The sequence below is a fragment of the Wasmannia auropunctata genome, unplaced genomic scaffold (assembly GCF_000956235.1).
Source record: "Wasmannia auropunctata unplaced genomic scaffold, wasmannia.A_1.0 LD335903.1, whole genome shotgun sequence".
Lineage (NCBI taxonomy): Eukaryota > Metazoa > Arthropoda > Insecta > Hymenoptera > Formicidae > Wasmannia > Wasmannia auropunctata.
Genome location: NW_012026987.1, coordinates 1,251,031 through 1,279,008, shown reverse-complemented (window position 1 = coordinate 1,279,008; position 27,978 = coordinate 1,251,031). Strand labels below are relative to the sequence as shown.

The 27,978-nt window shown below is 38.9% G+C and overlaps 7 protein-coding genes across 12 annotated transcripts; 3 read left to right on the top strand and 4 right to left on the bottom strand.

Moving 5' to 3' along the window:
- Nucleotides 1-464: 464 nt before the first annotated feature.
- On the bottom strand, nt 465-3,730 carry LOC105455315. Its single transcript, XM_011698546.1, has 6 exons — nt 3,541-3,730; nt 3,355-3,431; nt 3,148-3,289; nt 2,462-3,035; nt 2,080-2,317; nt 465-1,643 (listed from the first exon to the last, which is right to left on the bottom strand). The coding sequence occupies exons 4-6, from the start codon at nt 2,715-2,717 to the stop codon at nt 1,484-1,486; spliced, it is 654 nt and encodes a 217-aa protein (XP_011696848.1). The 5' UTR covers nt 2,718-3,035; nt 3,148-3,289; nt 3,355-3,431; nt 3,541-3,730; the 3' UTR covers nt 465-1,483.
- Nucleotides 3,731-3,871: 141 nt separating this feature from the next.
- Nucleotides 3,872-8,961, bottom strand: LOC105455316 (cytoglobin-2). Of its 4 annotated transcripts, none has more exons than XM_011698550.1 (4): nt 8,645-8,961; nt 6,609-6,798; nt 4,725-4,950; nt 3,872-4,342 (listed from the first exon to the last, which is right to left on the bottom strand). In XM_011698550.1, the coding sequence occupies exons 2-4, from the start codon at nt 6,761-6,763 to the stop codon at nt 4,211-4,213; spliced, it is 513 nt and encodes a 170-aa protein (XP_011696852.1). In that variant the 5' UTR covers nt 6,764-6,798; nt 8,645-8,961; the 3' UTR covers nt 3,872-4,210. The 4 variants fall into 4 exon arrangements, with proteins under 4 accessions (XP_011696852.1, XP_011696850.1, XP_011696849.1 ...); XM_011698548.1 differs by lacking the exon at nt 8,645-8,961 and adding an exon at nt 7,723-7,900; XM_011698547.1 differs by lacking the exon at nt 8,645-8,961 and adding an exon at nt 7,734-7,900.
- A 563-nt stretch (nt 8,962-9,524) lies between these two features.
- On the top strand, nt 9,525-15,020 carry LOC105455309 (putative ATP-dependent RNA helicase TDRD9). Its single transcript, XM_011698536.1, has 9 exons — nt 9,525-9,733; nt 10,229-10,451; nt 10,539-10,833; nt 10,956-11,413; nt 11,756-12,092; nt 12,202-12,368; nt 12,458-14,074; nt 14,219-14,565; nt 14,676-15,020. Exons 2-9 carry the CDS (start codon nt 10,254-10,256, stop codon nt 14,857-14,859), a joined length of 3,603 nt encoding a protein of 1,200 aa, XP_011696838.1. The 5' UTR covers nt 9,525-9,733; nt 10,229-10,253; the 3' UTR covers nt 14,860-15,020.
- Nucleotides 15,021-15,759: 739 nt separating this feature from the next.
- On the bottom strand, nt 15,760-18,467 carry LOC105455308 (extensin). The gene is made up of 8 exons (XM_011698535.1): nt 18,152-18,467; nt 17,719-17,932; nt 17,478-17,625; nt 17,274-17,385; nt 17,039-17,089; nt 16,753-16,914; nt 16,349-16,473; nt 15,760-16,140 (listed from the first exon to the last, which is right to left on the bottom strand). The coding sequence occupies exons 1-8, from the start codon at nt 18,246-18,248 to the stop codon at nt 15,961-15,963; spliced, it is 1,089 nt and encodes a 362-aa protein (XP_011696837.1). The 5' UTR covers nt 18,249-18,467; the 3' UTR covers nt 15,760-15,960.
- A 189-nt stretch (nt 18,468-18,656) lies between these two features.
- On the top strand, nt 18,657-20,746 carry LOC105455306 (uncharacterized protein C15orf41 homolog). Of its 2 annotated transcripts, none has more exons than XM_011698532.1 (6): nt 18,657-18,998; nt 19,191-19,295; nt 19,400-19,530; nt 19,612-19,691; nt 19,847-19,896; nt 20,152-20,746. In XM_011698532.1, exons 1-6 carry the CDS (start codon nt 18,901-18,903, stop codon nt 20,537-20,539), a joined length of 852 nt encoding a protein of 283 aa, XP_011696834.1. In that variant the 5' UTR covers nt 18,657-18,900; the 3' UTR covers nt 20,540-20,746. The 2 variants fall into 2 exon arrangements, with proteins under 2 accessions (XP_011696834.1, XP_011696835.1); XM_011698533.1 differs by having other exon boundaries at nt 18,913-18,998; nt 19,172-19,295.
- On the bottom strand, nt 20,740-23,159 carry LOC105455307 (protein FAM50 homolog). The gene is made up of 5 exons (XM_011698534.1): nt 22,764-23,159; nt 21,805-22,572; nt 21,457-21,611; nt 21,267-21,379; nt 20,740-21,169 (listed from the first exon to the last, which is right to left on the bottom strand). Exons 2-5 carry the CDS (start codon nt 22,472-22,474, stop codon nt 21,049-21,051), a joined length of 1,059 nt encoding a protein of 352 aa, XP_011696836.1. The 5' UTR covers nt 22,475-22,572; nt 22,764-23,159; the 3' UTR covers nt 20,740-21,048.
- Nucleotides 23,160-23,216: 57 nt separating this feature from the next.
- On the top strand, nt 23,217-27,754 carry LOC105455305 (dipeptidyl peptidase 3). 2 transcript variants are annotated; one of them, XM_011698531.1, is made up of 4 exons: nt 23,217-23,521; nt 24,408-24,708; nt 24,830-26,591; nt 26,983-27,754. In XM_011698531.1, exons 2-4 carry the CDS (start codon nt 24,433-24,435, stop codon nt 27,138-27,140), a joined length of 2,196 nt encoding a protein of 731 aa, XP_011696833.1. In that variant the 5' UTR covers nt 23,217-23,521; nt 24,408-24,432; the 3' UTR covers nt 27,141-27,754. The 2 variants fall into 2 exon arrangements, with proteins under 2 accessions (XP_011696833.1, XP_011696832.1); XM_011698530.1 differs by lacking the exon at nt 23,217-23,521 and adding an exon at nt 23,535-23,887.
- The last annotated feature ends 224 nt before the right edge of the window (nt 27,755-27,978 follow it).

Sequence of the window (27,978 nt, the reverse complement as noted above, 5' to 3'; positions counted from 1 at the left end):
ACATTATTACCATTATTGTTACTATATTAAATTAATAACACATTATTTTAATGTTTCTCATTGTAATAACGTCATCCGATTGCGTATCACTCACTTTTCTCCGTCCGCGACTTATCTAAAAAGCAAAATACATTTCGATTTTGCATCCGCCAATTTGGTATTAACCAAGCCAAGCAATAACTACATTTATAATCTTTACTGATCATCAATTATATTTCTAGCTGCAAGCTATACGCATAAGTAATAATTGTTTGTTGGCCAATTAGCAATTACAAAACGTAATTAACAAATGTAAAGTTAATTAAATTACATTTGATGATTACCAACAGAGATTTATTACAATTTTACCCATCTCTGCTTCAAAGGTCATTAGTTTTTACGTAAGTAATTTTCGCGTAAAAAGAAAGACGAAGAAGCGTAATAGTGGTATGGTAGGCCTAAAACAGACTAATCAAACTAACAGATAACGATTACGTTGAAATTTATTCACTGTACATTTGCAGCAAATCAAATGCAATTGATTTATTAGTTTCGTAATTATCATAACGTTCATACAGATGCATGTTACTGTTAGTTAGATTAATTATTCAGTCGCAGTTTTACGTCTCGAAGTCATAAGTCGTAAGAAAGTTCACAGTCGATATTACCGCTGTTATTAGTATAACACTTGTCGCCACGTGGCGCGCGCTATTGTCATATCGTTGTTATTATTATTATCATTATCATTGTCAGTCATTATGATGGTAATTGCCATGGTCATTGTCACACACTCACACTCACACACGTGCGCGCGCGTTAATATATTTTATTATTGACATCATTGAGTAGCGTATTATTACGATTCAATATCGTATTCACACGACTCTTTGTATTTATGCGCATGAATCATTTACATAATTAGCTGAAAATGAGACTAAGATTTAATCGTGTTTCCCATGATTCTTTCTAAAAGAATTACACAGTTAAAACCTGGCGGTTAAAATGTTAAGGCTTTAAATGTTTATGAGGACGGCCCCATGAATAATTTGCATGGCACAGCTTCGTTATGTATATTTTTCATATAGATATTCGTATCGTGTTTGAAAAATTTTACACAAGAATACGGAGTGATTAAAAGTTGCTCATTCACATATTATAACTTCTTTCCTAACTGCCTTAAATGGAAATTATTCAAGAGAAAAATGTTTCGCTTTAAGAGATTTATATTGTAATAAAAGCAATTCTATATCTACCGTCCATTTTTTCGAAGATAACAAGACTGCTTTCCTTTTTTTTTTTTTTTAATGACACAGAATAAAACATTGCGATTTTAAAAATTTTGTAATACGCTTTCATTTGCATCAACAAAACAGGAGGTGCTATTTAACAAGATGAGAATAAAGAAGAACATTTCTTTCATTAATTTATTCTTTAACATAGAGATATTTATATTTTACAAGCTTCAGGTAAACTTCAAGAAAATGGAAGAACATACACGCGGTGTTTAATTTTTATTGCTTTTGACGGTATGTATGATAACGGCCACAATTAAAACAAATAGCGTTCCTACCAATCCAAGCACGACTGCCATGAGAATTGTATCGATTGGTGACCACGTATCTTCCTCCTCTCGAGTCCAAGTAACAGATTCAGTCGTGAGCAGGCTGTAAGTGAATACTTGATGCATTATTTAAACGAAATTTTTATGTTAAAGAATACAGTACGCAAGAAGCCAAGTAAAAAATAATCAAATTATAATCAGAGCTGGGCAATACACCTATTTTATCTAAAATATGTGAATCTCTTCTAATCTTTTTAATGAATCTTGCAATATTCATTTCAATATTACTGAATCTTTTAATATTCATTCATTTAAATACATTGAAATAAAAAATACTAAAAACTTCTGCTGTGATATTTAAATCGTTTGCATTATTCAATTTGCTTCAGCATTCAGATACACCCTTTTCCTCACCACTTTATATTTTACAGTTAAGATATACGTTACGGGCCGTTTTGCATATTATTTCGTAATATAAAAGGATGTTTTGATCGTGTTTTGCACAGCCCTGACTATAATTAGCAACGTGGAATGCCGACGTGCTGGTTTCCATTTCTTCCTCAGCGAGCCCGTCGAAGGACAGCGTAATAGCATTGTCCAGATCCTTTCCCAGTTGTTTGAAGGCGGTTTTGCCGAGCCAATCGGCTAGATCATTGCGATTCAGCTGTCGAAGTCGATGTATAATCACCGCGTGCGTCTTGCCTCGGCCCTCCCCGGGCGCGCTATTCCAATGGAGCAGTTGACGCAGACATGGGATCTCCTCGTCCACCTTACGCTCTTTTATTTAATCGCGGAAATAACTGAGCGTTAGTCAGATAATACGCATGACTCGTGAATGAAGCGAATCGAATTAACGTGGCGATTAGCAAAAATGTCTCTGATGTGACTTAGGATTATTATAAACTGTAAAAGAGAGCTGACCTGCCGCGGCCAAGTTTTTTGGCAGGTCGTAAGTCGTGTAATGAAGCGCGGCGATCAGTCGCCTGCACTCGAACGGATCCAATCGAGCCGCGAGATACTCCAGTTCGCTGAGATTCACGTCTATCGTACCGCGGACTCTTAAGACGAAAATTGTCGCAATGATCGTAACGTAAATACCGATCGTTCGCATTTTTTCTTCAAACGAGATGTCGCAGGAAGATAGAAAGTCGCGCAGACGAGAACAAAAGACCATCATTCTGCTATCGCATGTGCACGTGTGTTTTTATTTCTCTTTAATTCAGAAAGATGTCTCATTTTTCGTTGCCTCGTTCACTTTATCAATTAACCTTCCTCTCATCGTATCTGCCTCCTCGCCCTCCGTCCCTTTTTCTTCTTCCTGTAACATTTGTAGCAGGGGATCGGTGACGCGTCGTCGTCCAACCTCTCCGGCTCTTTGGGGATGATCGGCGCGGTGACTTCCGTCGTGATGGGTGCCAACTCCGGCGACACGGGTCTCTTCCTCTTTTTCCGCAACTTCTTTCGTCCCTCCTCGATATCGGGAGAGAAGTACTTTCTAAATGTATATTTCACAGACCGATCACTTCTAATATCTCTATTGTGTCTCGAAATTGTGCCCGAGAGAGAAAATATCGCGTCGTAAAATAATACAGTTTTCTCATACTGACTCCTTTTTCCGTCTCCCTGTCAGCTTGTCAACGATTCTCGCACACTTGTTTCTCACGAACAGGGTGCAGCAGCAAGTGCAAAGTATAATCGCGAGTATGATGCCGCCGGCGACGGGTATGGACAAGGAGATCGACCGGCGTCCTAAAAACGCATCGTGCCGGCTGCGAATGTCATTGTGCTCCGGAAAAAAAAAACCTCCGACTCACCTGATAAAATATCGTGAATAGTCGCGTTGGTATTATTCATGCCTCGTTTCGTCAAACATTTTCTGCACCATCTTGCCCTATCGTTTCATCAAATGTTAGTAGAAAACAGTAAGGATAAGCGATTGACATTTCGCGGTTAGGCGAATCGAGATGTATCAACAAATCACGCGCATAACGTATACTTACTTGGCTAACGTCACGTTTTCTTGATATCGCCGCAACGTGAGATATGACCGAACGAAAAATTTTTAACGACGTTATTAAAACGACTGCAGAAAAACAAGATTAAGAGAAAAATTATACATTATAATTATACATTATTATATAATAATATATAATTTATTATTATACATTATAATATATTAGATTGATGTAAATTTATCTGATAAAGTTAAATCCAAAGCTTCAACAAAATCAAGATAAAATTGTAGTCATCGGTACTCTTTTTTTCAATCTAGAAAGAAATTCTTTAATCTTTAGAGAATCTTCGTTTTATTTCCTAGCTTTATTTAATATGGTAAGGACAATTTTTTGGAACTAATTTAACAAGATTTTATTGCCACAACATGAACATATATAATATGTACAAATTTCATCATGATATTGCATTATATTGATCTCGTTAATCACACCTTTCATTTCTCGAAACGCTAATCAATATAAAAGAACAGCGAAATCTTTGTCATGCAAAAAGTTAGTCATATATAAGTTTCGTAAACATCATCTTGCGAAGAACATATCACTGTCATAATCAACTCAACTTTTCGATAGATGTTATCTTCAAAAAGCGATATACAATATATTTGCCACAGATTTGTCGATTACAAATAAAAACTTGCGATTATGGATGAGTATCTCAATCTGTATAGACTTGAGAGATTTTCGAAAAGATCATGTCCAACGTTTTCTTCCAAGCCTCCTGCACCTCTGCTGTATATTGCTTCCCGAATAAGGAAGGGAAGAGATCTAGCATCACCTGTTTCAAATTCTGAAAAATAATTATTACAATTATTATATTTAAGGAAAAAAACGTATATTAAAAATACGGATAGAATTAAGCTAGTAAAATTTTAAAGGTACAAGATTAAAAAATTATCTTGTTTTTAAGAATAATTCTATGAAATTATAGTAGTACAAAAAGCAAAGATTAAGTTATGACCTTAAAGATTCTTTTTTACATCTATAAAAAAGATTTTTATATCTAAGAAGGTAAGCGTTTTTAAAATAAAAAAAATTATATGTCCAGTAAAGTTATATGAAAAGACGGTAGAAAAAAATTTAGAAACAAAATTTTACAAAATATGTCGTTGATATATCATCAAACAAAGAGCGTGCAAGACCAAAAGAGTAGCATTTACTTAAATACTTACCTCAAAGTGTTGCTGCGTTTGTCCGCGAGTCTTGTGTTTCTCGGTAAAATTAATCAAGCTTGCTTCCATCAATTCCGGATCATGCATTTGTTCAATCACTTTGCCAAGCGTCGCTATGACATTGGCACAGTGCGCTTGAAACCTCTTATTTTTCGACAGTTCGTCGAGAGGGGTGTCCTTAAACGACTTAAATTCTTTTTGCGATTCTGGATATTGCTTGAAATAGCTATAAAGAACGTTTTCGAGTTACGTGTCGAATTCACGAGTAAAATGAGATTCTAAGAAAGCGATTAAGATGAAGTCGTTTTAGGGCTGATCCGTCGTTGAAATTGTATGAGATTATGTTATAAAGGCGAAAAATTAGAGAAATCTATTTATACTATGCATCGACTGCAAAGATAAAGATGAGAAACGTAATTCTTCGCAGTTAAGAAGCAGAAGTTATATAACATATGTGTGAGCAACTTAAATGAATTATTTAATAAGTGCGTAGGATCATGAAAGTTACGAACGTTTCTTAGCATATCATGAAAGTTACGAACGTTTCTTAAAGCATATTTTTAAAATATTCTATTATTTTTTTGTTTATAGTTTGATTTTAAAAAAGCCTACGATTTATAACTATATCCCAATCTAAATTTAGACATTATTACAAGACATTGACGTTAATATTTTGCATTCATCATTTATATTATTATTTTACAGTGAAACAATAATGTAGTATAGTATAAAAGATATGTAAAAGATAGATAAATATTTATTTAATATCTTTAATAATGAAGAAGAAAAAAAAGAAGAGAGAAATAATCTATATTAATATAAAATAAAAACTACGAAATAATGGCCAGTTTTAATTGTTTCCCAATGTGTTAATTGTTTTTAATAATACAGAAACTATATAAGAATATATTGAAATGTACCAAGGAAAAATATGAGAATAGAGACATTCTTATATCTTTTCAAGAGTAATAAAAAGGTCAAGTTAGTATTGTAGCTAGCTTTCACACAATAAAATCATAGATTCGCTCGAGCGAATTTGAATGCCTGAATACGATTGTCCAATGCGGAGTGTCAATAAGCATATTAAGCCATTCAAAAGAAGCTAGCGTGCCGTACGAAAATATCTCTTGTTGAACTAGCAACTTGCAATTTTATTTATGACCTCGATCGCCTTAATATGTTAGGTGCCTTAATATATTAGCGATAAAATAATTAAAAAAGTACATGCTATAAGAGATAAAATTTGCAAGTAATAAATAGCTATCGCAAGTCAAATATCAATGCGATATGATGAAATGATGCGAAATGATTGGGGCCGATGTCGCAACGATTTACCCTCGGTGACACCACCTGATAATGAAAGCGGCGGAATGAAATTTTCATAGCGCGCTTTTCTGCCGCATCTTTTGCGACGCATCGCGACGATACGGTGCGCATTAACAAATGCGAATGCGTTTCGACGGGACGTGAGGGTGTTCACGACGAGGCCCGTAGCGCGTGACATGGTTTTTCTATCGTGCACCAGATACGCATCGGCGATTCATTAAATAAATGAATGGCTTGTTAGAATGCGGAAGTTCTTTCCGAGCGAGGAAGCTTCGGTCGCGCCGGGAGAACTTAATTCTACCATATCGTTTGTCGCGTCCGTTGTGACGAGCGATTACATTAAAATCTTTTATCATATATTAAAATCTCTTATTGTTAATGAGTTATGAAAATTGTTATTCTCGTGCCCTCTTGCCGAAAATAGCGTCAGATTTCACCGGGCGCGATTATCTCCCTCGCGATCTTCGCGGGTCTTTATCGAAGTTTCGAGAGTATCTCTGATGTGGGAAGCGCACACGCGTGGAGCGGATGAGAAGAAAAACGGCAATTCACACTCACGCGATGAGAACGGTGACTCCGACCAACACCTCGTCTTTACGAACGATCGCCCATGTGTTATGCACCAGCTTCTTTTGCTTCTCGGTCAGGCCGAGTTTCTCGTCTAACTTATTGTCGTTGCCAATAAAATCGAACAGACTACGTAACAATGCCATGTTCGCTTCAGCGGCCTGCGGGAATAGAGCCTGATCTATGGAAAACAATTGCACCGTTGATCAGATGATTATTCCACAAATGATGGTCAATGGGAGAGACTTAACGTCTCTCGTCGGGAGCAAGTAAAGAAATACACCCGCGGTGTATGCGATATTAATGTTAAGTGTGCGATTAAATGCACAGCAATTTTATACTTTTCTCTTGATGATTGATTAGCTTACAATTTAATCGCATGCAATTAATAATGATGATAAATAAAGGATCAAGATGCAAAAGTGATTTCAAAGAACCAAATATTTTGACGAGTCTATAATTTTGTTGCATTTCAATATTAATTTCTTTATATAATTATTATATATTAAAATATGAAAACTGTATCGAAATGTAGTATAGAAAAACGTGAGAGGATATATCGTCATATTTTTGAAAAAAAAAAAAACGAATACGTTTTCAATATCGAAACGACCGTACTGGTTTTATGCATGCCACATTGAATATAAATTGCTTCGACATACGAACGGCAGTAATCGGGATTCGTGCAATCGCTGAAAGAGAAAAACGTCCTTTTCACTACGTGCCAAACGCGAAACTTGCACGCACATTGAAGTCAAATGTTAAAACGTTGACAAGAATCGAGAATTAAACAAACTGCGACAGACTGATCTCGACAGACTGATTGCACGTTCTTCGAGATCGATCGACTAAAGTTCGCGCGCGAGGCTCACAAATTTTTTGTACGACAAAAAAATGTTCAACAATGAGCTTACAGAGGAAGTGAAAGGATCGATGAATTCGAAGAAGCAGAATCAAGAATGTCGTTCAGGCTGTTATTTGTACGAGCGAAACTCTCGTTTCGACGAGATATCAACTCGGCCTTTCTTTTTCTCTCGATTTCGACTATCACAAAAAACCTAAACCGCTCGTGAATGAAGAGATAGAGAGCGTGAGTTATCTCAACTGTGCTGATACCAGTGGCAGTGCGCGAGGCAGAGAAGCGGAGGGCTGCTGGGTGGCACTGCGCGAGCAACTGTGTGCGGACTGACACGGTGGGGCCCCCGTTTTATCGAGAAATCGTATCAATTACGTTGTAATTCAGTATGATATGTCACGTGCGACGCGTGCTACTGGTGGTCAAGCGGCGACTACTCGACGCTCGCGGCCGGTCTAACTATTTTAAAGTCGTCCCCACTCTCTGCACTTCCCCGAAGATACCCCGATGCTGGAGGAATATTGCGTTACGCGCGCGACGAGATCACGCTTTCCGTAGACGAACTCCGTAAACACGCAACTATCTTTAGAAGTCTCGATTAAACAAATGGCAGGATATATACATTTCGCTGATAACGAGCGGCGTCGAGATCATTCTTTTCGACGACTTTCGTAAATCGGATCCAGCCCAGCGGACGGACGCGCGTCGCGAAATTTGCGCCTCGTCCCCCGATTTAAGAGGACAAAGGTGCGTCTCCATCTGTGCATATTTAGATATAAATGCGTGTAACATTTTTATTTTATGACATAATCTTAGTTGTATTTTTGGAATCTTTAAGATGCCACAATAGTTCGAATGATGTGCATTATTTAAATATCTGAAATGTTATTAAAATATTTATATATTTCTTTTTCAGTGATTTTGCAGCATTTTTCACAAATAGAAAAATTTGTAAACCTAACAAAGAAATTTTTCCCTCATAATTGCTTTTTTTGCAATTGTTTTTTTTAAATAAAACTTAACAGATTAATGTGAGAACAATTAAAAATATATACAGAAGAACGGCATCATTATTTGGCACCTAACCTCAGTTCCGAAATTAATTCATTCCCGGAACGGGAAAACGCTTTAATGAATACAACTAACAGTGGAATTTGACTTTTGCACGTACTTGGTGATGATCGCGCGATTTATATTGCACCGTCGTTGCATCGCTCCAAGTGTGCGGGGGAGTGGGACGATCTCAATGGCCATCGCCGGATACGTAGAAGCGGCGTCGCCGGCACCGTTCGCGCATTGTCGCGTAACGCTGATCGCGCACACCGGTGTGTTTACGTTCCGACGAAACGCGAGACCACGCGAGAGAGATTCCTCGCGCGCGAGAATCTCATTCACCTTCTGGGCGACAACGGAATCGCGGCGAGGAAATGCGGAAGCGCGGATTGTTTTGCGATACCGTTGCAATCCCGCAAGTGTTTTCGTGACTGTCGAGATTCGAAACGTATTGAAGTCATTAGCAATTCCTCGAAATATCGAAGCGGCGGGCCAATCGCGACAGTCGGCCGCGTTCATTCTAATCACCCTTTTCGCGCTCGATACGAACTAAGTATATGTGCATTCAATTTATATATAATCTAATTGTAATATTATGTAAGCATTCGAGATTATTTTAAGTATGATTCTAAAATGAAAATCGATAATTGTATTGTATAACGAGATTCCGAATCCCAAATTATGTATATATATGTAATATATTATAAAAATACATTATTACATAGTTATATGTATTACAAATATATTGAAAACGTATATATTTTATTTGTTTTTTCTTTCTGTATGTAAACAATAAAACTATATCAATATTACAATTCTGCTGGAAACAAATTGGAGAAAACTTGATAAATTAATTGCGAATTGTATTTAGTTGAATCGTTAAAAGAAACGCCGCGAGGCGTCCAATCGTGCGAGTTTGGCGGGTTCAACTATCGAACAGCGGCGTTGCGAAGCAAATTGCGATTCTCGAAGCATCGAAGACGTATGTTTTCTCAGAGGCACGATGTATACATAGCCACATAGGTCACGCTGTCCGCGCCGATCTCCAAACATTCCACAAGTGGTTAGCTGTTTGGGGAGAATAACAAGGAATGGAAAACGCGAATAAATTGCTATTTATCGACTGTGATTTACTTTGTGATTTGTCTGTATATTCACTTCGGTAGAGTCATATTCACTTCTGTATTTCGTCCTGTGATCTTGTGAGGTTAGTAAGTTATTAAACGTGATATTTTAGCTTCTCGTCTGTTACTGACCGCGTGTATTGTATCATTGTAATCTTATTAACGTGTAAAAGATCAAAAAGAATCCTTATGAAGAATGCAGAACTTCCTTTTATTTAGGAAAAATAGCGTTAACCTATATTTGTTTCTAGAATCGTCCATGACGAAAAAATAACACGAATTAAAATGATGATTAAATCGACATATCTCAGACATTTTTCGTTTCAGTATTAACAACGAAAAGTCGTAGATTTCATGAAGGTCATATAGCCAGTAACAATAAGTAATAAACAGTAGCAATAAACTTGTATAGAACTTGTAAATTCAGTAAATGTGAACTTGTAACTGAAGACATATTCCAAAACGTGGCTTTCGTGGCAAAATTGTACTAAAAAGTTATAGTTTACATATGTAAATGTTGCTGAGAGCAACGTTTTGGAGTGTAGCCTTAATGAGTCTTTAATGATCCATCTCAACAGGTTCGATCACAGATAAACCGCAACGATGAATAACGATTTGGTGGACAGTATTCTGAACATGTACAATACACCTGAGGCTCTAAATATAGCCATGCCAGTTCCTTCTTCTCGGAAACCTGTGAAGAGATCCGTGTTCGAGAAAACTGCCAAAAAACCGAGCATAGAGTCAGAAACGGCCTATGTAAAGGAATATGTAAAAAAGGACCAGGAGGATTACTTGAGGGTGATTATTAAGCGCATTATTTAATGACATTACAGTCTGCGTTCCGTTTGTCTTATTCTGTCGCTCTTTCCTGCCACTTTCTTGCAGTTGAGAAGTAAGATGGTCTTCGACAATAACGATTGTATGGACGACGTATCGTCGGTGTCCGGTGGCACGGTAATTCGCAAGGAGGATACCGCTCGACTTTATCGAACGTACAACTTCGCCTACCGGCCCAAGTGCAATTTGCCCATTCTGGCGATGAGAAACAAAATTGTATCCATGATCGCGAGCAATTCTGTCGTTATCATTCGCGGATCCACGGGCTGTGGGAAGACGACGCAGGTGCCACAGTTGATTCTTGACGCCGAGTTCGAGAAGAGGCAGCATTGCAACATCATAGGTGCGTCGCTTGGTTGGATTTGGACTGCATTCTCCAGCAGATTATTCACTTTAATTTTATCGGCATTTTATCAATGTGATACAGATCTTTTGTATTTTTTTTTGTCTGTTAATTTTTTATAGTAACACAGCCGAGACGCATCGCTGCCATGAGCATCGCGAAACGGGTCAGCAGTGAGAGAGATTGGACCGTTGGCACGATTGTGGGGTATCAAATGGGCCTGGTGAAGAACGTGAGCCCCGACACTCGCATAACGTATTGCACGACCGGCGTGCTCTTGAACAAGCTCACGAACAAGAAGCACATGATGGATTACACCCATGTTATACTCGATGAGGTGCACGAACGCGACGAAGATATGGATTTCCTTCTGCTCGTAGTGAGAAAGCTACTGCGCACCAATTCTATGACGGTCAAAGTTGTACTGATGTCCGCGACAATTGACGTGAACAAATTCGCCGCGTATTTCTCGACGCCGGTGGAAGATCAGCTTCTGCCCGCGCCAATCATTGACATACCAAAGGGTAGCCCTTACGAAGTTTCTATATATTACTTAGACGAGTTGGAGAATTTGGGCCTCGTAAGTATATATTTTCTTGCACGATTAAAGCACAACTGTACGTTTCAGTATCCAAGATACGAGCATCCTACCTCAGAGATGGAGGGAAAAGAAATTGCATGTTAACAGGATTCTCTCTATTCTTGAATTGAAGGTTGCCCATTGCTTATTATTTCAAATGTTGTTTCACATCGAATAAAATTTTGCTAATATTTTAATGATGAATTCGATATCATCTCCTCTTACACAACATACAATAAGAATGTTGCTAATAATTTCTCTTTTTTTTTCTGTTTTATTTTTGCGATTGAGAAAAAAGCAATCGTGGCAGATATATTGTCTTTTTTTTTATTTTTTTTATAGATACCAGAAGTAGACATGGAACCAAAATTCACAAGCGCTATGGCGAAATTTTCCGCAAATATTATACATATTTTCGACAGTATTGACAGTAATAATCAAAACGAAAGGTCCGCCGTGCTGGTATTTTTACCGGGATTCGTGGAAATCGAGGAGTTACGTACTCTGCTTCTGTCAGAGAATAACGCGGATGTAAAATGGGATATAATTATCTTACACTCGTTGATCTCGACCGAGGACCAGGAGAATATATTTAAGAAGCCGCCCAAGCATTACCGGCGTATCATACTGTCGACGAACATCGCTGAGAGCAGCATTACTGTGCCCGACGTTAAATACGGTATGCTATAATCAATCGGGATCGAACGATACTTTGTCTGTCGGGCTAATTTTATCTGTGAATCGATAGAGCTACAAGTAATATAATTCTCACTTCTTTTTCTGTTCAGTGATTGATTTTTGCATGACAAAACTTCTCGTCACGGAGAGTTCAACTAATTATCAATGTCTGCAACTGTGTTGGGCAAGCAAATCTAATTGTCAACAACGTGCCGGACGTACGGGCCGCGTGATGGACGGCAGGGTGTACCGAATGGTGCCAAGAGCGTTTTACGAGGTGAGAGTGTGGTGTTTTACATCGAAAACTACTCGATCTTAATGTGTCGCAAAAAAATCTTGGAAATCATACTATCCTGAAAATTACAGAACTACCTGCGCGACGAAGCTCTTCCGGAGATACTCAGGGCCCCGCTCGCGAATGTAATTCTCAAGACAAAACTGCTGGATATGGGCGAGCCGAAAGCCCTCCTCGCCCTTTCTCTGGATCCGCCCAATCTCAGCAATATACAGAACACCATATTGTTACTGAAGGAAGTCGGTGCTTTGTTGAATCGAGGCACGCAAGAAGTCGACGGGGATTTGACGCCCTTGGGTCGCGTAATGGCCAGTCTTCCGTTAGACGTGCGCGTGACGAAGTTGATTATCCTGGGTCATATCTTCGACCTCCTGCCGGACACGATCATCATCGCGGCCTGTATGACCGTGAAGGATATGTTCAACATCGGACTGCACGAATTGGAGTCGACCTATTACGAGAAGCTGCACTGGTCCGCCGGATCCGACAGCGACTGCATAGCCTGCCTGAACGCCTTCAAGGTGTGGCGGAACGATAAGGCGAATCGCCGTATAACCAATCCTTACCAGGAGAAGGAATGGGCGCGACGGAGGAGCCTTCGCGTGAGATCGCTACGCGAGATCGACGCCTTTATAGCCGAGATAACGCACAAGCTGCGCATGTTCGGCATAAGCGAGACGATGGGTCCTGACAAAATCACTTGGGACAACCTCTGCATCGACACGTACTTCGTACTTAAGTTTATAATCGCCGGTGCATTTTATCCCAATTACTTTATCAAATTTCCGTACAACGTGAACGATCACATGAAGGATGTAGAGAAGACGCTGGCTTTCCGCGACCCAACGAACACCGTTATCCTGCAAGGCTGGCCGGCGAACCAGCCTGGGTCGCTGTACTCTAAGAAGATCCAGGAGATCATTGGACAGCATACGAAAAATATCAAAAAGATCGAATGCGACGACGTGACTGTATCCTTCGACGGATCGAGTCGCGTCTACGTCGAATACGAGCCGAAGAGTCGCGCGCCGAGCGACAACACCTTCGTGCGAAGTTGCATCAAGCTGAGGCAGTGTCGGATCCCGATCAGGATAAATCTGCTGAGCCAGATAGACGCTTGCCGCCTAGCCGAGGAGCTCAGGCTCACGACAGATTACGGGAGGCATCTGTTTCAGTCGTCGAATCCGGAGGAACGGCCGGGCAGACGGTACATGTACGACAAGAAGCCGTATCCGAATTTACCGGAATACCACGAATATCCGTCCAAGGTGACGCTGCAGGGCCCGTACTCGCCGGTAGAGGTACACCTGACCCATATGGTGTCCTCGGGAATTAAAAGGGTGTCCGTCGACCCCACATCGGTGAACTCTGTTCTACTCGACACCTGCCCGGACAGTCCGAAGGGAATTTTTCTGGTGACGCAGACCATCGTTCGAGATTCCAAGAATATGTCGCACCTGACTCTACGGAACACAACACTTTTGCCCGCTACACCGTCCGGCCTCACGTCGCTGACCACCTTGATTTTCACACCGTGTATGGAACTGCGACGTAGTCCCCTGGGCACTTATTACACAGGCGCTCTGTGTGGATTGGGATACGATCGCACCACGGGGAAAAGCTTGTTCCCGGGGCACGATCTGGAAATTATATTTGACGTCGATATTGACATGAACGATTTGAAAATGGTACGTTGTTTAATTTTTACATCGTGTTACACGTTTTTATGATGTACATTCGATAAATGTATTCGATCGGAATTTTCTTTCGTTTATATTTATATGAAATCTAAGGTAATTAACATGCGAATCGCATAAAAATTCTGTTGGCAGATTAACAAGTTACGCCACTGGATGAATGTTGCGATGCACTTCAATGTTAGGTCTGAAATTGAAGACGAAGAGAATTATCACGACTTGACTGTAAACTGTCAAAATAAAATTAAAAATGCGTTCAAGGATGTGATATATAAAACCCGTAACAAGCTGGAGCCAGTGCCGACCAGTGATTTTGACAAGTGGAATCGGTACGACGAGACTCTGTTCCTCGTGCCCGCTCGGGAAACTTCGAGGAAAAATAACGTCTATAGCTTGCACAAAGCGTTAGAACTGAACGAGAAGAACAACGAACTCGAACAAATAATCAAGCACCTGTTAGAATTAGAGGTTTTAGCTTACAAGTAAGTGTTATATCGTTAATAATGAATTCTGTTAAATTCGGATCATTCAAAACATGTAAACGTTGTTCTTTATTGATATAACAGTAATATTTTGTACTTTCTGCGCACAGGGACCCGCGTGAGACGTGTATTGAACCTGTTTACTGTAAACTATGCCTAAAAGAAGTAATTGGCATTATCAACCTTCGTGTGCACTTGTGTTCGGAGGAACACACGACGAAACAACGAATGATAGATACCACTGCTGAATTTGGAGATAATCTGCAGAATATCATGGACAAACTGAGGCTGTAATAGAATAAGTAATTTGCGTGAATTTTGCATACAATTATCCTATTTTTTTATTTTGTGACATGACATTTTTTTATTTTTATAAGTTTGTGATATCGCATTTTTTTTTTATTTTTTAAATAAAAGTGAGAGTCATCTTTGTAGATGTAGATAACAGATAAGTACAATGTTGTTATTCATTATATAGCTAGAAGCTCGTGATTACGAGATATAAGAATAAGTAATTACTTTTTCTCGTATTTTTCTTTTCATTCTTCTGTCGCAATTGAGCACATGTTTTTTTTTTTCACAATGGCAAATTAGTTTGATTTATTTGAATTTTTTTGAACATATAAATATAAGTCTTTATGTAACATACATTTGTATTATACATGTATTATACATATGTATATATATGATGTATGTATTATGCACTTGTATTAGATTTCTTTGTCAAATACACAATAAAATTATAATTATAAATTTTACAATTGTATTGTTGGAATTACATTATACATTTTGTATAATAATCTTTAAATTACCGTGACTCGTGCGGGATATGTAAACTGAACATATGTATTCTTTTTTTTGTATTGATACTTGCACTTGATATGTTTGAACTCATTGTTTAACATGCCATAATAGGAAAACGCTGCAAAGCTTTGTCAATTATAGCTGCAAATCGAAACACATTTTTGTCATCTCAAAGCTATTTTCAAAAATATCTACGCATTTACAAGCTGAAAATCCTAAAGATTCTGATTTAACTTCAAACTGACTTAATTTTAAAATTGTATAATATACAATTTTAAAAAGTGAAACAGTATTAAAATGTTTGACTATACATATATATTATTGAAAATAACATAAATAAGGAAATAAAAATTTTGACTAAAATAAATGAGTAAAAAAAAATAAGTACAATTTGTTTTAAACTTGATTTCAAATAACTCTTTACATGTACATTCATCTTGTTTGTATTTTACACAATATACAATTATCGACTAATCATTCCTCGTGAATGGTTCATCGAACGCAGATTGTAATTTATAGATTTCAACACCCCGCACGAGAAAGAATGACGCGTGTTAGAGATTAAAATCCTTCATTGTGAAACATATGATCCTATATTTCTCGTTGAAGGTAGCGAGCACCAGGTTGCGTGTACAGTAGCCTACCGGGTACATTGGCAGCTGCACCACTCACGTAGGTACCGGGAGACGGGGGCGGTGGTGGCGGATACGAACTGGGTGGTTGAGGTGCTCGTACAGGATAACCCGAAGTAATTCCGCCTGTTTTCGCGCCCTACGTTAATGAACAAAAAATGGCAGTTCAGACACGCGCAAATGTTACAATGAGATTTTTGTGATGAATATATTACTGTAATGGACACAAGATTTACAGGATAGTTGCAAAACTTGGCCAAATTCGTTCTCAATTTTGTGAGCTTTCTTGCTTTTTGAAAGACGATATAAAAAGGACATCTCTGAAAAAAATATTGTCTAAACTCGACCTGGGGCGGTTGTTGAATCGGGATAGCTCCACCGTGAACGGTAACGTGATTCGTCGGCCGCAAGTAAAACTTGTCCTCGCCGTAGGCACCCTTGTGCTCCATCGAGTGTAAATTAGTCACATATGCTGCAAAGTATAACTTTTTATTAGTAAATGAATTTTTATAAAATTTTCTTCTTTCATTCTGAATGTTATTAACGTTTTACCATCGCATTTTCTTCTTGTAAAAAAAAAAATTAAGCTATGACAAAGCTATCTTAATATTATAATATTCTTTTTATTTGTAGCGCAATTTTTCCGCTTTTCTTTTCTTTCCTTTAATCTCTCTCGAATTCATTAATTTCGACTTTTGAGCTAATGCGACACGAAAATGAAGTTGAATGATAAAATAAACTGATGTATTACCAGTCTGATGTGTGGCCAGTGGCGCTCTACCGCCCGAGAGATAAACTGGTTTAGCTGATTCCGAGGATTCTCGAGACGGCTGTGAGACTGGCGCCGAGTAACTGTAAACACTCTGGCCTGCGGGCGCCGAATAGAAATTCGATGCGGAGTACTGATTATTCTCTGTCGAATAAGAAGACAAGTAATTAAGACGAGACGATGAAACAAAAAGCGGTAGTAAACGCTCTCGTATTTTGTATTCGCGAAAGCAGAGAAGGGACGCGAAAGAAATAAAATGTTCACTCACTGTTCCAAAGAACTGCCCTAGCATCGCCGGATCTTCTAGCATCCTCAGATTCTACACAAGCACAGATACAAAGCACCAATGTTTTAATGCCATTTTCACCAATTAAAAATGTAAGAAAATTGTAGTATCATCATTTTCTAGACTAATTTATGTGTGTGATATTTGAACTTGTTTTGTTTTCTAAAAATTTTGATTATTGAATATAAATGAATATACAAGAATGTGTGACACTTACTAGGAGGTGGTGGATTATAACTCGGAATAGACGGTGGTGGTTTGTAGCCGTACGCGCTGTGATATGACGCAGTGGGCGGCGGCGACGGAGTGTGAGTCCTTTTCATAGTTCCCTGGAGACAAGAAACAAATGCAAGATTTAGTTAAAAAAAATTTATGTACGTAAAGTATAAAGTATACATTTCGATGAGAAAGTTTCACTTACACTCTGTAATAGATGCGTCGGTGTGCCAACGGCAACCTTGTAGAGAGGACTGCTGCTGCGTGGTAGCGGCAGAAACAATTGCGGATGTACCACCCTTGGACCCGCTGTGGGATACCCTCCTACTGTCGTCGAAACTTCCGAGCAAACGCTGGAGAGCAAGATTTTATCATATACATCTGTTACACGTACGGTATACATTATAATTCCTGTATGCCTCTTGAAAAAAAATTGCGATCCATACTTGGTTTCTTTTATCAGTTGTCGCCTTCTGTCGTCCTCGTTCAGAACCTTCTTCAATTGCAGGAACAACTGATGCTTCTCCGCTTTCAGTTGAGACAGTTCGTTGTCCAAGTTGGAAATCTGTTCCCGCGTCTCGCCTAACGTCATCACGTCTTGCTTCTGCTGGCGTTCCCTCTCCTTGCGTAAACGCTCCTCCTCAGCGTCAGCCTCTTGTTCTGAAATAAAAGAACAAGTAACAAACGCTCGGATAATCTTTATAAACAAGTTTTTTAAAAGGGACTCCGACTGTAGGACATAAACATGTATGAGCACTCTTTTGGAGTTAGAAAGATTAGAACAAAGGAAAGGTCCATACAGATATATATCCATAATGTGCGGAAACTTCAATTGTAAAAGAGAGACAGCAGGTCTCCAAGATCACAGATATTAAGCACCTTGTTTCTTTCGTTGTCGCTCCCTCAAGATATGAATCTTGAGCGCCTGCCACATTTGCTCATTGCGTTGCGGCGGTCCGACTAGTATCGCCGGCATTTTTGACAATACTTGACAATTCCTCGCTGTTCAATGTTGTGTATTTATTGAATTATCAATAAATCAGCCCCTCCATGCTAGTCGTATTAGCGACTAGGAGAGCTTCAGAGTTTCATCCTTATGTCTGATGATTAGATCGATTCCTTCCATTTCGGGGCCCGCGAGCAACTGCAAGGCAAGGATCATAAATTCGTTAGGTTTCCTACATTTTTTCACGACGAGATTTATGTTGGCTGCCCTTTTTGCAATCAGGATAGACAACCGAAATTGACCGAAGATAAATCTCAACATAAATCTCGTGAAATTTCGGAGTGTGCCTACCCTGACTGCGAAAAGGGCAGCCAACATAAATCTCGTCGTGAAATTTCGGAGTGACAAATATATACACACACACACACACACGCTCATAAGTACACACATACAAAGAATCGCATATGCGAAAACATATATAAGATAGATCGAGCACATATGTGAGGCATGTGCGAGAGAGGGGAGACAACATCTGATTTTGTCCTCTCTCTAACATACAGATAACAACCTGCATATTAAAAAAAAAAACACTTGACGTGTCTCAAGTTTTTTAACTTGAGGTGACAATTCGCGCACGATTAGCACGATTATCTCAGTGAGGTTATGATAATTTTTGTAAACAATGAAGACCGAGGTGTATAACGAGATAATGATGACAATTCGTAATTTTCGAGGCCTCTCGAGAGATTGCGCCAAACTAATAAAGGAGAAGTATAACGAGTAAGAATTCCTCTTCTATTAACATGTTTTACATTAAAAGAGATCAAATAGTAAAGTTAAACGGTTTGCCAATTAATTAATTCTCTAGTTTTAAACTAATCCACTCAACGTAATTGTATCATTTCCTTATCTTTAATCAGTGTGGGAATTATTTAAAATACTTGGACTGTAAGATCTTTCGTTTTTACACAGCATCCACCCGAACACGCTGTACAGCATCTTGTCTTTAGAAATACAACAGAAAATGAAAAACAATCATACCAGATTGTTTGGGAACAACAAAAGTTACTATGACAGGTAAATTGGCTTTAATGAGATAATTATAAGCAATTATACAGTATGAGAAAAAAATTATTCTTTAATCTAATTATTTTTATTTCTCTGTCTTTTATAAATTGCAGCTACTTGGAAGCGGTACAGAACGGAGAGCCAATAGGCATTCTGCTAAGGATAGCAAAAGAAATCGACGCTGCACCAGCTTTATTAGCACGTAACATTTTAGAAAAGTATTGCAGCCGCGACAATGCAAATGGTAATATTTAATAATAAATGTGATTAACAGAGTGACAAGCAAAATAATGGACTGAATACATAATGTAAAATTTTATTTTAGTTTCGAAAAATCTAATTTCCAAACTATTTAAGGACACTACACTGATTGATGATAAGGATCTCGCATATGAAATCTATTTGGTAATTAATCTAAGAATTTATATATAATGTTTTCCATAAGAAGTTACACATTTTAGTTTGATTACTGATTTAATTAAGATATAAATTATTAGTCTACATATCTGGAAAGAAAAATGAAAATTTTGAAAAGAGCTCATACAATTTTCTTTTTACAGTGTACAATATACGATGATCTGTATGGACCTATAGCTGATGCAATGGGAATGTAAGTGTCATTATATGTATTAAAACAAACTTTAAATTTGTATTATTTGCTTTTTCAATATTCTAGCCATTTATCAAATAAAATTCTTCGTTTTTCGTATTAAAGAAAATGAAAGAAACTTAGAATTTTTAATTTTTATTAAAAGCCTCGATATTTGTCTTTCTATATTTCTTAATTTTTCTGTGATGTAAAATTATGAAAATGAAAAAATGAATAAGTTAACAAATTTTACAAGAGAGAAATATATTGTTTTAGATGTATAGGACAAGAATATGAAATCAAGCTTCAAGATTGTTTAATACAAAGAAATATTGCATTCCGCAACGAAGAGCACTTGCGACTACGAGGATACGACAAGACTCCGGACATTAAGTTGGAAGTACCGATCGCTGTGAATGGTTACGTGATAAACTGGATCGAATCTAAGGCACGATTCGGTAATATGGACGTTCATCAGAAATATATAAAGGAACAGTTCTTGAGCTATTGGAACAGATTTGGATCTGGACTTGTTATTTATTGGTTCGGATTCCTCGACTGTCTGACCAAATCGACGGAGAAAAAGTTTATTATAATGGACCATTTCCCCGAAAATATTACATACATGGACCCGACTTGTATCAAACCTACGAATAGCACGTGATTCTAATCGATATAATTTTGTTTGTCTATTTTTGTACAGTTATCTTTAAGACAGTGACACACATCTAATACTTGTAAATAGATTTCTATTAGATGATCTAATGGACTAATATTTTGATATTATTCCTGATTGTTATCGAAATGGATCAAGGTATGATTTTGTATTTTCGTATCAATTGTAATTACTATATACAAACCACATAAATATTAATATTTTCTTTATTTTTTTCCCAAAGTTTCGTAAATCTTCCTTTTCGTATCTTAATTATCTAGTTGAATATAATCGAGTAAATGAATTAAATATTACTATCGTATAATTAAACGAATTAAAATCACAGTTAAAAAAATACATATGGCTACAATATAATATACAATATTTATATTACAATCTGTCTTGTAGTGAATCAATTGCACGATGAAGCAAAGCTATTCGACAGCATTATATTTTACAATGTCTCTTAAATTCGAATTCTTGAAACGAAGTTGAACAAGTCATTGAATTTAAATTTATCAGATCTTATCTTTCTTTCTATTTTTATCCGACACTGTATACTTGTCGTAACTTTTCGTTGGGTCATAGGGTTCCCATCTACTCGCCGGAAAAATGTGCTTGTTCCTCTCGTACCATGATCTGAAAAATATATTAGAAAGCACAATAAATTATGAGAAGAAATAAAAACCACGTGAAAGGAATTATACGATCAAACTGTTCCTCTAATGTTAAATACCTAAGCAAGACTTTTCCAGCGTGTGACTCCTCAGTCTCGACAGAAGCATCGTGCATAACTCGAATGTCATCGTGAACGTCAAACGTGAACAACGGCCCGCTCTTCCCTCGCGCCTAATCGCAACGTTATACATATTAAAATAAGACGCCGACATCGTGCTCGATAAACTTTATTGTTTGAACAGCCTTACCTTAGTCACGATAAAATCGTAGAATGTGTAATGATGCGGTAATATAAGATCCTCCTTGACATACATTAACTGATCTGCCATCACCGTTTTGAGCTCACTAAATTCACGCCTCAGGACCTCCAGACATCTCTGAAGAAGCTGATAGATAGAATTACCTGTACACGAAAAAAAGCAGATATTTTAACACACTTATGCAGCAGAATATATATATAATCATGTCGATACTCCAAAAATGACGTAAATCAAAAACATAAAATTCGTCAAAAGTTTTACCTGTGTCACGCATACGGATCAAATATGGAGTATTTTTATAACTTCACAATTTTCTAATCATCAAAGCATATTTACCCTTCTTCATTATAACATTCCGACGATGGCCAGATCCGTCCCAATAACTGAATGTAATTTCAATCTCTTCCTCCTTCAACACATTTTGCTTTGTGGCCCACTCCTGCCTCAATTCCTCCCTAAGTTTGTTCTCCTCCTCCTCCCTTTCCCTATCCGGCAGGAAACTTGTATCTACATCTGGATTCTTTTTGATCTTCTTGATCGCGAGGTCGTTATTACATTGCGCGTCGTTCGATTGCGCCGATTTTTCCGCATCATCTTCACTGGAAATCTCAGCCTGGTCCTCGTCCTCGTCTTCGTCCAAATTGAAGGACAACGCTTGAATCTGCCTCTTCTGTTTGTTCTTCTCCGCCTGTTTCGCCGCCAGCGCCCTTTCCTTCTCCTGCTCCCTTTCTCGTTCCTTCTGAGCGAGCTTCCTCTCGCGTTCCTTCACTATGTTTTCCTGCTTCGCCTTCATCTCGTTCAACGTGACCAGGCCGATCGTGGAAGTCTTCAACTGCTGCTCGACAGCATTGTAATGAGTCGCGAACTTGTTCTCTATGTTATGAATCTTCAGATCATCCTCGATTTTCTTCTTTCGCAGTTCTATCTCTTGCTGCGCGATCTCTCGCTTCTTCATCAGCTGCATCGCACGGCCAGCCTCGCTGGCTGCTCCCTTGTAATGTGCCATGTTTTGCGAGAGCAATCAACTGCTGTTTACAGTGTTTACACAGGTATGGGTGTTCCCTGATGCGCCTCCACCAAATTTATTACAAGAGCCACCAAATCCTGGATAAAAAAATATATTACATTAATACATAATATCTAAAAATTCATTCGTTTTAAAGAACTTAGACTCTAAAGATTTTTATAAAAATTTGTGACACTCTTAGAAAATTGTCACATTCATTCACATAATTTTTATGAAATAATGTACATGGAATATTTACATACAAATATTATTTTCTATTATATGTTACCTGCGGTGCAATTTTTCAAATATTTCGATCAAATTATTTAACACAATAAAATGAATTGGAAAAACGAGAAATCTACAATCTATAGACGCTGCCAAACATCTCCACGCTGAAGTAAGGTTAGGTTCTAGACATGCGCACAGGGCCCTACCGGACGCAAACGTTTAGTACTGAAGACTCTAGAAAACGCTAGTGGAATTTAGTCGCGTCAGAGTGTCAAGTGCTTCTCGATTTCTCTTCTCTTTTGATCGCGTATATATTTTTATTATTTTATAGGATATATAGAGCGTCCTTTTTAGATCCCGTATGGAAAAAAATGGACGGCAACAGGCAAATTTATTAATTTATTGCGTTTGACCTGTTTTGTTTCAATTAAGAAATAATAGAAAACTCAATTTTTTGACAAATATAAAATCATATAAAATCATACAAATAATCTATAAACATTATAAATTATATAATATCTAGTAAATATAAGTATTTCTATAATTATGACTATTGAAATTTATTAGATAAAAAAAAAATTAATGATGTAAACGATGATAGTGCGGTTATCTCGGTCTTGACTTACGAATACCTAGACGCGACACGCGCGTTTAAAAGTATCCACATAGTAACAGGCACGCCTTTCTTATTTACGATAACGCGCGACTCGCGCGAGCTTATCTTATCGTTTTCTCGATCCTCTCTGAGATAAAAAGCCTCCGGCCGAAGCTCCGTTTTCCTTCTGCAACCTCCCTCGCACCTGTCCCGTTGATTTGGTAAGTGCGAACGACTTCCAAAACTTCTCGAAGCTTCGCTCGGTGATTTATTCTCACGACAGCGTTTCGCGATTCCCGAAACGCTCGAAATTCGCTGTAGTATTTTATCGGAGGCGCGCGAATCGAGCTGTTTATTTATACGCGACGTTACATATTACTCCACGCCGCTTTTGCCACCGTCACCGGATGTCTGACATCCGTTCGTAGACTGTCGGCGATGCTCAGTAATATGTCGAGGTCGCGTATTTTCAACGCGTTCAGGTTAATCGCGAGTCGCAGAAGGTCGTGCTCCACGTTGCCGTGCGCCGCGAGGGTCGCTCGCAGGCCGGAATCCGTCCGGGATCCGACCGGCAGATTGTACTCGTGGTGCGTTTACGTTTGACGTGAAATATCTTATCTACGAGATCTCGAGTTATCCTGTTTGAATTATCGTGATAACTTGCGAATAACGTTGTTTTCTTGACCTCAAACATTCAAGATCAAAGTTCGCTTGAACTCATTTGGTATAAATATATATTATATATTAAAAAAAAAGAGAGAGCTTTGATTGTTGTTTACGTCGCTCTTCCATTGTCGTGAATGGACACAAGATCGTCGGTATTCTATTGTGCTGAAAACCAATGAATTGTTATGCCCGTCAAGTGTTTTGACTATATAAATAAATAATTCAGATTTTTAATCTTGTTTGAACTTTTTGTGATCTCAATTAGATTTCATATTATGTTTTGGAATAATATTAATACTGGTCGATTTTTATTGTTTAAGACATATTTATTGATTGTCACAGATAAAGATTTTGCAGGATATTCTAAGCCACATATTTAAGTTGTATAGATATAATTTAGATAGATGATTTTTATAGCGTATATGATTGAATTTCTTTCAGTGTACAACGGCTGTATTCGACAACGATGAGCGTAGACATCACTTTATATACATTACCGAACAATCAACCGGTCGTCGCGCTGGAATGCGACACCGCGTTCAAATCCTTGACGCAGAACGAAAAGTTGTACGCTCATTACTTGAGTCAAGCGGCATGGAACGGAGGATTGATAGTATTGGTACAGACATCGCCGGAATCGCCGCTGATATTTGCGCTGTTACATAAGATCTATCTCGCGGAGCCTATCGACGAATTGAAAGATGCCGCGGTGCGCGCCGGCGTTACCGAGGACGAGTTTACGGTAAGAAGAGTTTCCCTCCTTCGCATATATCTTTTTCTTATTTTTGCAATTTTATTCCTTATTTTTATGTAGATTATTAAATTAGAATTCAATGACGAAATGTGTATTTTTTGTTCTTCAGGCTTTCCTGGTTTACAGTTGCGGGATATTTGCAAACGCAGGCAACTATAAGGCCATGGGCGATACCAAAATTATCCCCAACTTTTCGAAAAATGCATTCGAGACAATAGTGAAAAATTCGAAGGCTTACAAGAATAATTCCAAGGAGATACAGGATATATGGGACAACATATCGACCGCGGTGTACTCCCTGGACGGCAAATTGACATCACTGGGATTGGCCGACAAGGGTATCACAACGTACTTCTCCGCGAACTGCACCAAGGAGGACGCGGACAGGGTCAACGCATTCATGCAGGACAAAGGATTGGAATCCTGTAACGCGAGATGCTTCAAGACGGCGGTGCGAGATCCCGCGAGTAACGCCCACGTCGACGTGTATGAAATCAGACTGGCGTCCATATTGACGGCGGACGATCCTAAAGTCACGCTGCCCGAGGAAACGTTCGGAAATGCCAAGTTCAAGATTACCAGAGGCGACTACGACCAACTCATGGTGCCCGTCGTGGAGAATCTCACGAAAGCCAAGGAGTACGCGTCGAATCAGACCGAGAAAGACATGCTGGAGAAGTACATCCAGCATTTTGTAACGGGCTCTCTGCAGGATCACATGGACGGCTCTCGTCTTTGGATAAAGGACAAAGGGCCGTGCATTGAGACCTACATCGGCTTCATCGAGACGTACCGCGACCCCGCGGGTCAGCGAGGCGAATTCGAGGGCTTCGTGGCGATGGTGAACAGGCAGATGTCCGAGAAATTCGCGACGCTGGTCAACCGAGCCGAGGAATTCATCCCCAAGCTGCCGTGGGACAAGGACTTCGAGAAGGACACGTTCCTGAGGCCGGACTTCACCTCCCTGGACGTTCTGACGTTCGCGGGCTCCAGTATTCCGTCGGGAATCAACATCCCGAATTACGACGAGATCAGACAGTCCGAGGGCTTCAAGAACGTGTCGCTGGGCAACGTTATACCGGCGCACATGAAGGACGTTCGCGCGATCCCGTTCCTGTCCGACGTCGATCAGGAGCTGATGCACAAGTACCGAGTGGACAGCTTCGAGATGCAGGTCGGTCTGCACGAGCTCCTCGGTCACGGCACCGGTAAACTGTTCAAGCAGACGGGAGCGAACACCTACAACTTCGATCGCGACAGCGTGATAAATCCTCTCACCGACGGTAAAATAGACAAGTACTTTTTGAAGGGGGAGACGTACGATTCTAAATTCGGCTCCATGGGATCGTCGTACGAGGAGTGCAGGGCGGAGGCCGTAGGTCTCTACTTGAGCTTGGACGGAGAAGTAGTGAGCATATTCGGCCACGAGGGACAGGTGGCGGAGGACATAGTCTATGTGAACTGGCTGTCGCTGCTGTGGAGCGGCTTCGCGAAGGCCTTCGAGATGTATCAGCCGTCCACGCGTACGTGGTCCCAGGCGCACGCTCAGGCGCGCTACGTCTTGCTCGGCGTGTGCCTGGAGGCGGGCCAGGACTTCGTCAAAGTTGTCGAAACCGAGGGAGGGACGAACCTCCGTATGACCGTCGATCGAAGCAAGATCTTCACGGTCGGCAGGCAGGCCATCGGAGATTTTCTCCTCAAGCTGCAAGTTTACAAGAGTATGGGAGACGTGGAGTCGGCGAAGAAGATGTACGACAGATACAGCGAGGTGCCCGAGAGCGGACCGTACCCGTGGGGCCGCTGGCGAGACATCATCCTCTCTCGCAAGGAGCCAAGGAAGATCTTCGTTCAATCCAATACATTTATCGACGGTTTGTACCATAAGGAGATCTTTATGTATTATTATTATATTCTTTAAACATTTGTATTATTCGTGTGTACACAGTCGTAAACATATTGGTTGCGACACTTTTTTTTTCATAGGTTTTTAATATATATTTAATATATATATATATATATATAATGTATATTTTATAGGCAACTAATATTTTGCAAATGCGAACCACGATGGTGTACTATACTTTAATCTAGAGACAGTACATCAAGTGTACTGCGTGGTCGCATTTGCAAAATATTAGTGCGTTTCGAAACCTATTTTAAAAAAGTGTCGCAACTGATATATCCACGACTGTACGTGCTCGTGTGATTATTTTCATAGATCGTATTTTCATAGATCTAATTTTTTTTTCTATTTGTTTCTAGGCTTTGACTCTAACAACGTGATACTGAAGAACTACGAGCCGTCGTTCACGGGACTTATTCAATCGTGGATAGAGAGATTCCCAAGTGCAGACGTGTCTCAAATATTGATAGACCTCTGGAACAAGGACAAGCATCATTTTGTGTCGGCGAATAATTAAAGAAAAAAAATCTATCCGCCCGACGGTTGAACCGGTTAAAGATTCCGTGTAACTTCCTCGTGTCTGGCCATTTACTGGAACGACCGACGTTGCACGTTCGAAAAGTTTATTTTCTACGCATTTTATTTCTTACACGAAATAGTCGTGATCGTAGTTTCAAGGTTGAATGTGTACATATGGCGTGCGACAATTTTACTTTTTTAAAGCTGTATGACTGCAGTTTGTATTATATATCGTGGTCCATATTCCGATCTGGACGCAATGTCGTTAAATTAATCGTCCTGTCCGAGAATGCGTTCAGATTCCCCACCTGGGTTCCATCCAGATATCATTTATCCTTGTTAAACATTCGGTGAACAAGGATAAAATGATACCTGGGTGAACCCGAGACTCGCGGATAGCTAATTTAATGTCAAGTGTCCGAGATGAGAGAAGGTGCATTTAAAGTTGGGAATATTCCGAGCTTGTGTACGGAATATACAAAGATAACTGATGTATTATATAAGATTTATATATATGCTATATATACAACTTTATAAATACAAGTTGAAACATTTGTAAGTTTACTCCTGTATTATTTAATTATTTTGAATAATATACGAGATAAAACATTAGTAAACATTAGAAGTAAATACAACAAGTAATAATAATTACCGTCATTATCATAATAACGTTATTATCATAATTTACGTTTGTAACTTTACGATAATACGTTACAAATTTATACCTATCTTTAATAAGTTCATTTGAATCGAATGAATCGAAAATGTTCGAGAAACTACTATTTAAACTTTATTTCATACTAGCTTGGACCTTTTCAGATCTTTTTTTCTTTTTC

Coding starts and splice junctions, on each gene's coding strand:
- LOC105455315 (XM_011698546.1), bottom strand. CDS start 2,717: ATGATGGTCTTTTGTTCTCGTCTGCGCGACTTTCTATCTTCCTGCGAC. Junction 2,318..2,461: donor AAAAAACTTGGCCGCGGCAG/GTCAGCTCTCTT, acceptor ATTAAATAAAAG/AGCGTAAGGTGGACGAGGAG. Junction 1,644..2,079: donor GAAGAAATGGAAACCAGCAC/GTCGGCATTCCA, acceptor ATTCACTTACAG/CCTGCTCACGACTGAATCTG.
- LOC105455316 (XM_011698550.1), bottom strand. CDS start 6,763: ATGGCATTGTTACGTAGTCTGTTCGATTTTATTGGCAACGACAATAAG. Junction 4,951..6,608: donor GGAGTCACCGTTCTCATCGC/GTGAGTGTGAAT, acceptor CGTTCTTTATAG/CTATTTCAAGCAATATCCAG. Junction 4,343..4,724: donor AAACGCAGCAACACTTTGAG/GTAAGTATTTAA, acceptor ATTATTTTTCAG/AATTTGAAACAGGTGATGCT.
- LOC105455309 (XM_011698536.1), top strand. CDS start 10,254: ATGAATAACGATTTGGTGGACAGTATTCTGAACATGTACAATACACCT. Junction 10,834..10,955: donor GCAGCATTGCAACATCATAG/GTGCGTCGCTTG, acceptor AATTTTTTATAG/TAACACAGCCGAGACGCATC. Junction 14,075..14,218: donor ACATGAACGATTTGAAAATG/GTACGTTGTTTA, acceptor TTCTGTTGGCAG/ATTAACAAGTTACGCCACTG.
- LOC105455308 (XM_011698535.1), bottom strand. CDS start 18,248: ATGCCGGCGATACTAGTCGGACCGCCGCAACGCAATGAGCAAATGTGG. Junction 17,933..18,151: donor GCGACAACGAAAGAAACAAG/GTGCTTAATATC, acceptor CTTTTATTTCAG/AACAAGAGGCTGACGCTGAG. Junction 16,141..16,348: donor CGATTCAACAACCGCCCCAG/GTCGAGTTTAGA, acceptor TCATTAACGTAG/GGCGCGAAAACAGGCGGAAT.
- LOC105455306 (XM_011698532.1), top strand. CDS start 18,901: ATGAAGACCGAGGTGTATAACGAGATAATGATGACAATTCGTAATTTT. Junction 19,296..19,399: donor AACAAAAGTTACTATGACAG/GTAAATTGGCTT, acceptor TATAAATTGCAG/CTACTTGGAAGCGGTACAGA. Junction 19,897..20,151: donor ATAGCTGATGCAATGGGAAT/GTAAGTGTCATT, acceptor ATATTGTTTTAG/ATGTATAGGACAAGAATATG.
- LOC105455307 (XM_011698534.1), bottom strand. CDS start 22,474: ATGGCACATTACAAGGGAGCAGCCAGCGAGGCTGGCCGTGCGATGCAG. Junction 21,612..21,804: donor GAATGTTATAATGAAGAAGG/GTAAATATGCTT, acceptor TTTCGTGTACAG/GTAATTCTATCTATCAGCTT. Junction 21,380..21,456: donor ACGATTTTATCGTGACTAAG/GTAAGGCTGTTC, acceptor CGTTGCGATTAG/GCGCGAGGGAAGAGCGGGCC.
- LOC105455305 (XM_011698530.1), top strand. CDS start 23,739: ATGCTCAGTAATATGTCGAGGTCGCGTATTTTCAACGCGTTCAGGTTA. Junction 24,709..24,829: donor TTACCGAGGACGAGTTTACG/GTAAGAAGAGTT, acceptor TTTGTTCTTCAG/GCTTTCCTGGTTTACAGTTG. Junction 26,592..26,982: donor ATCCAATACATTTATCGACG/GTTTGTACCATA, acceptor ATTTGTTTCTAG/GCTTTGACTCTAACAACGTG.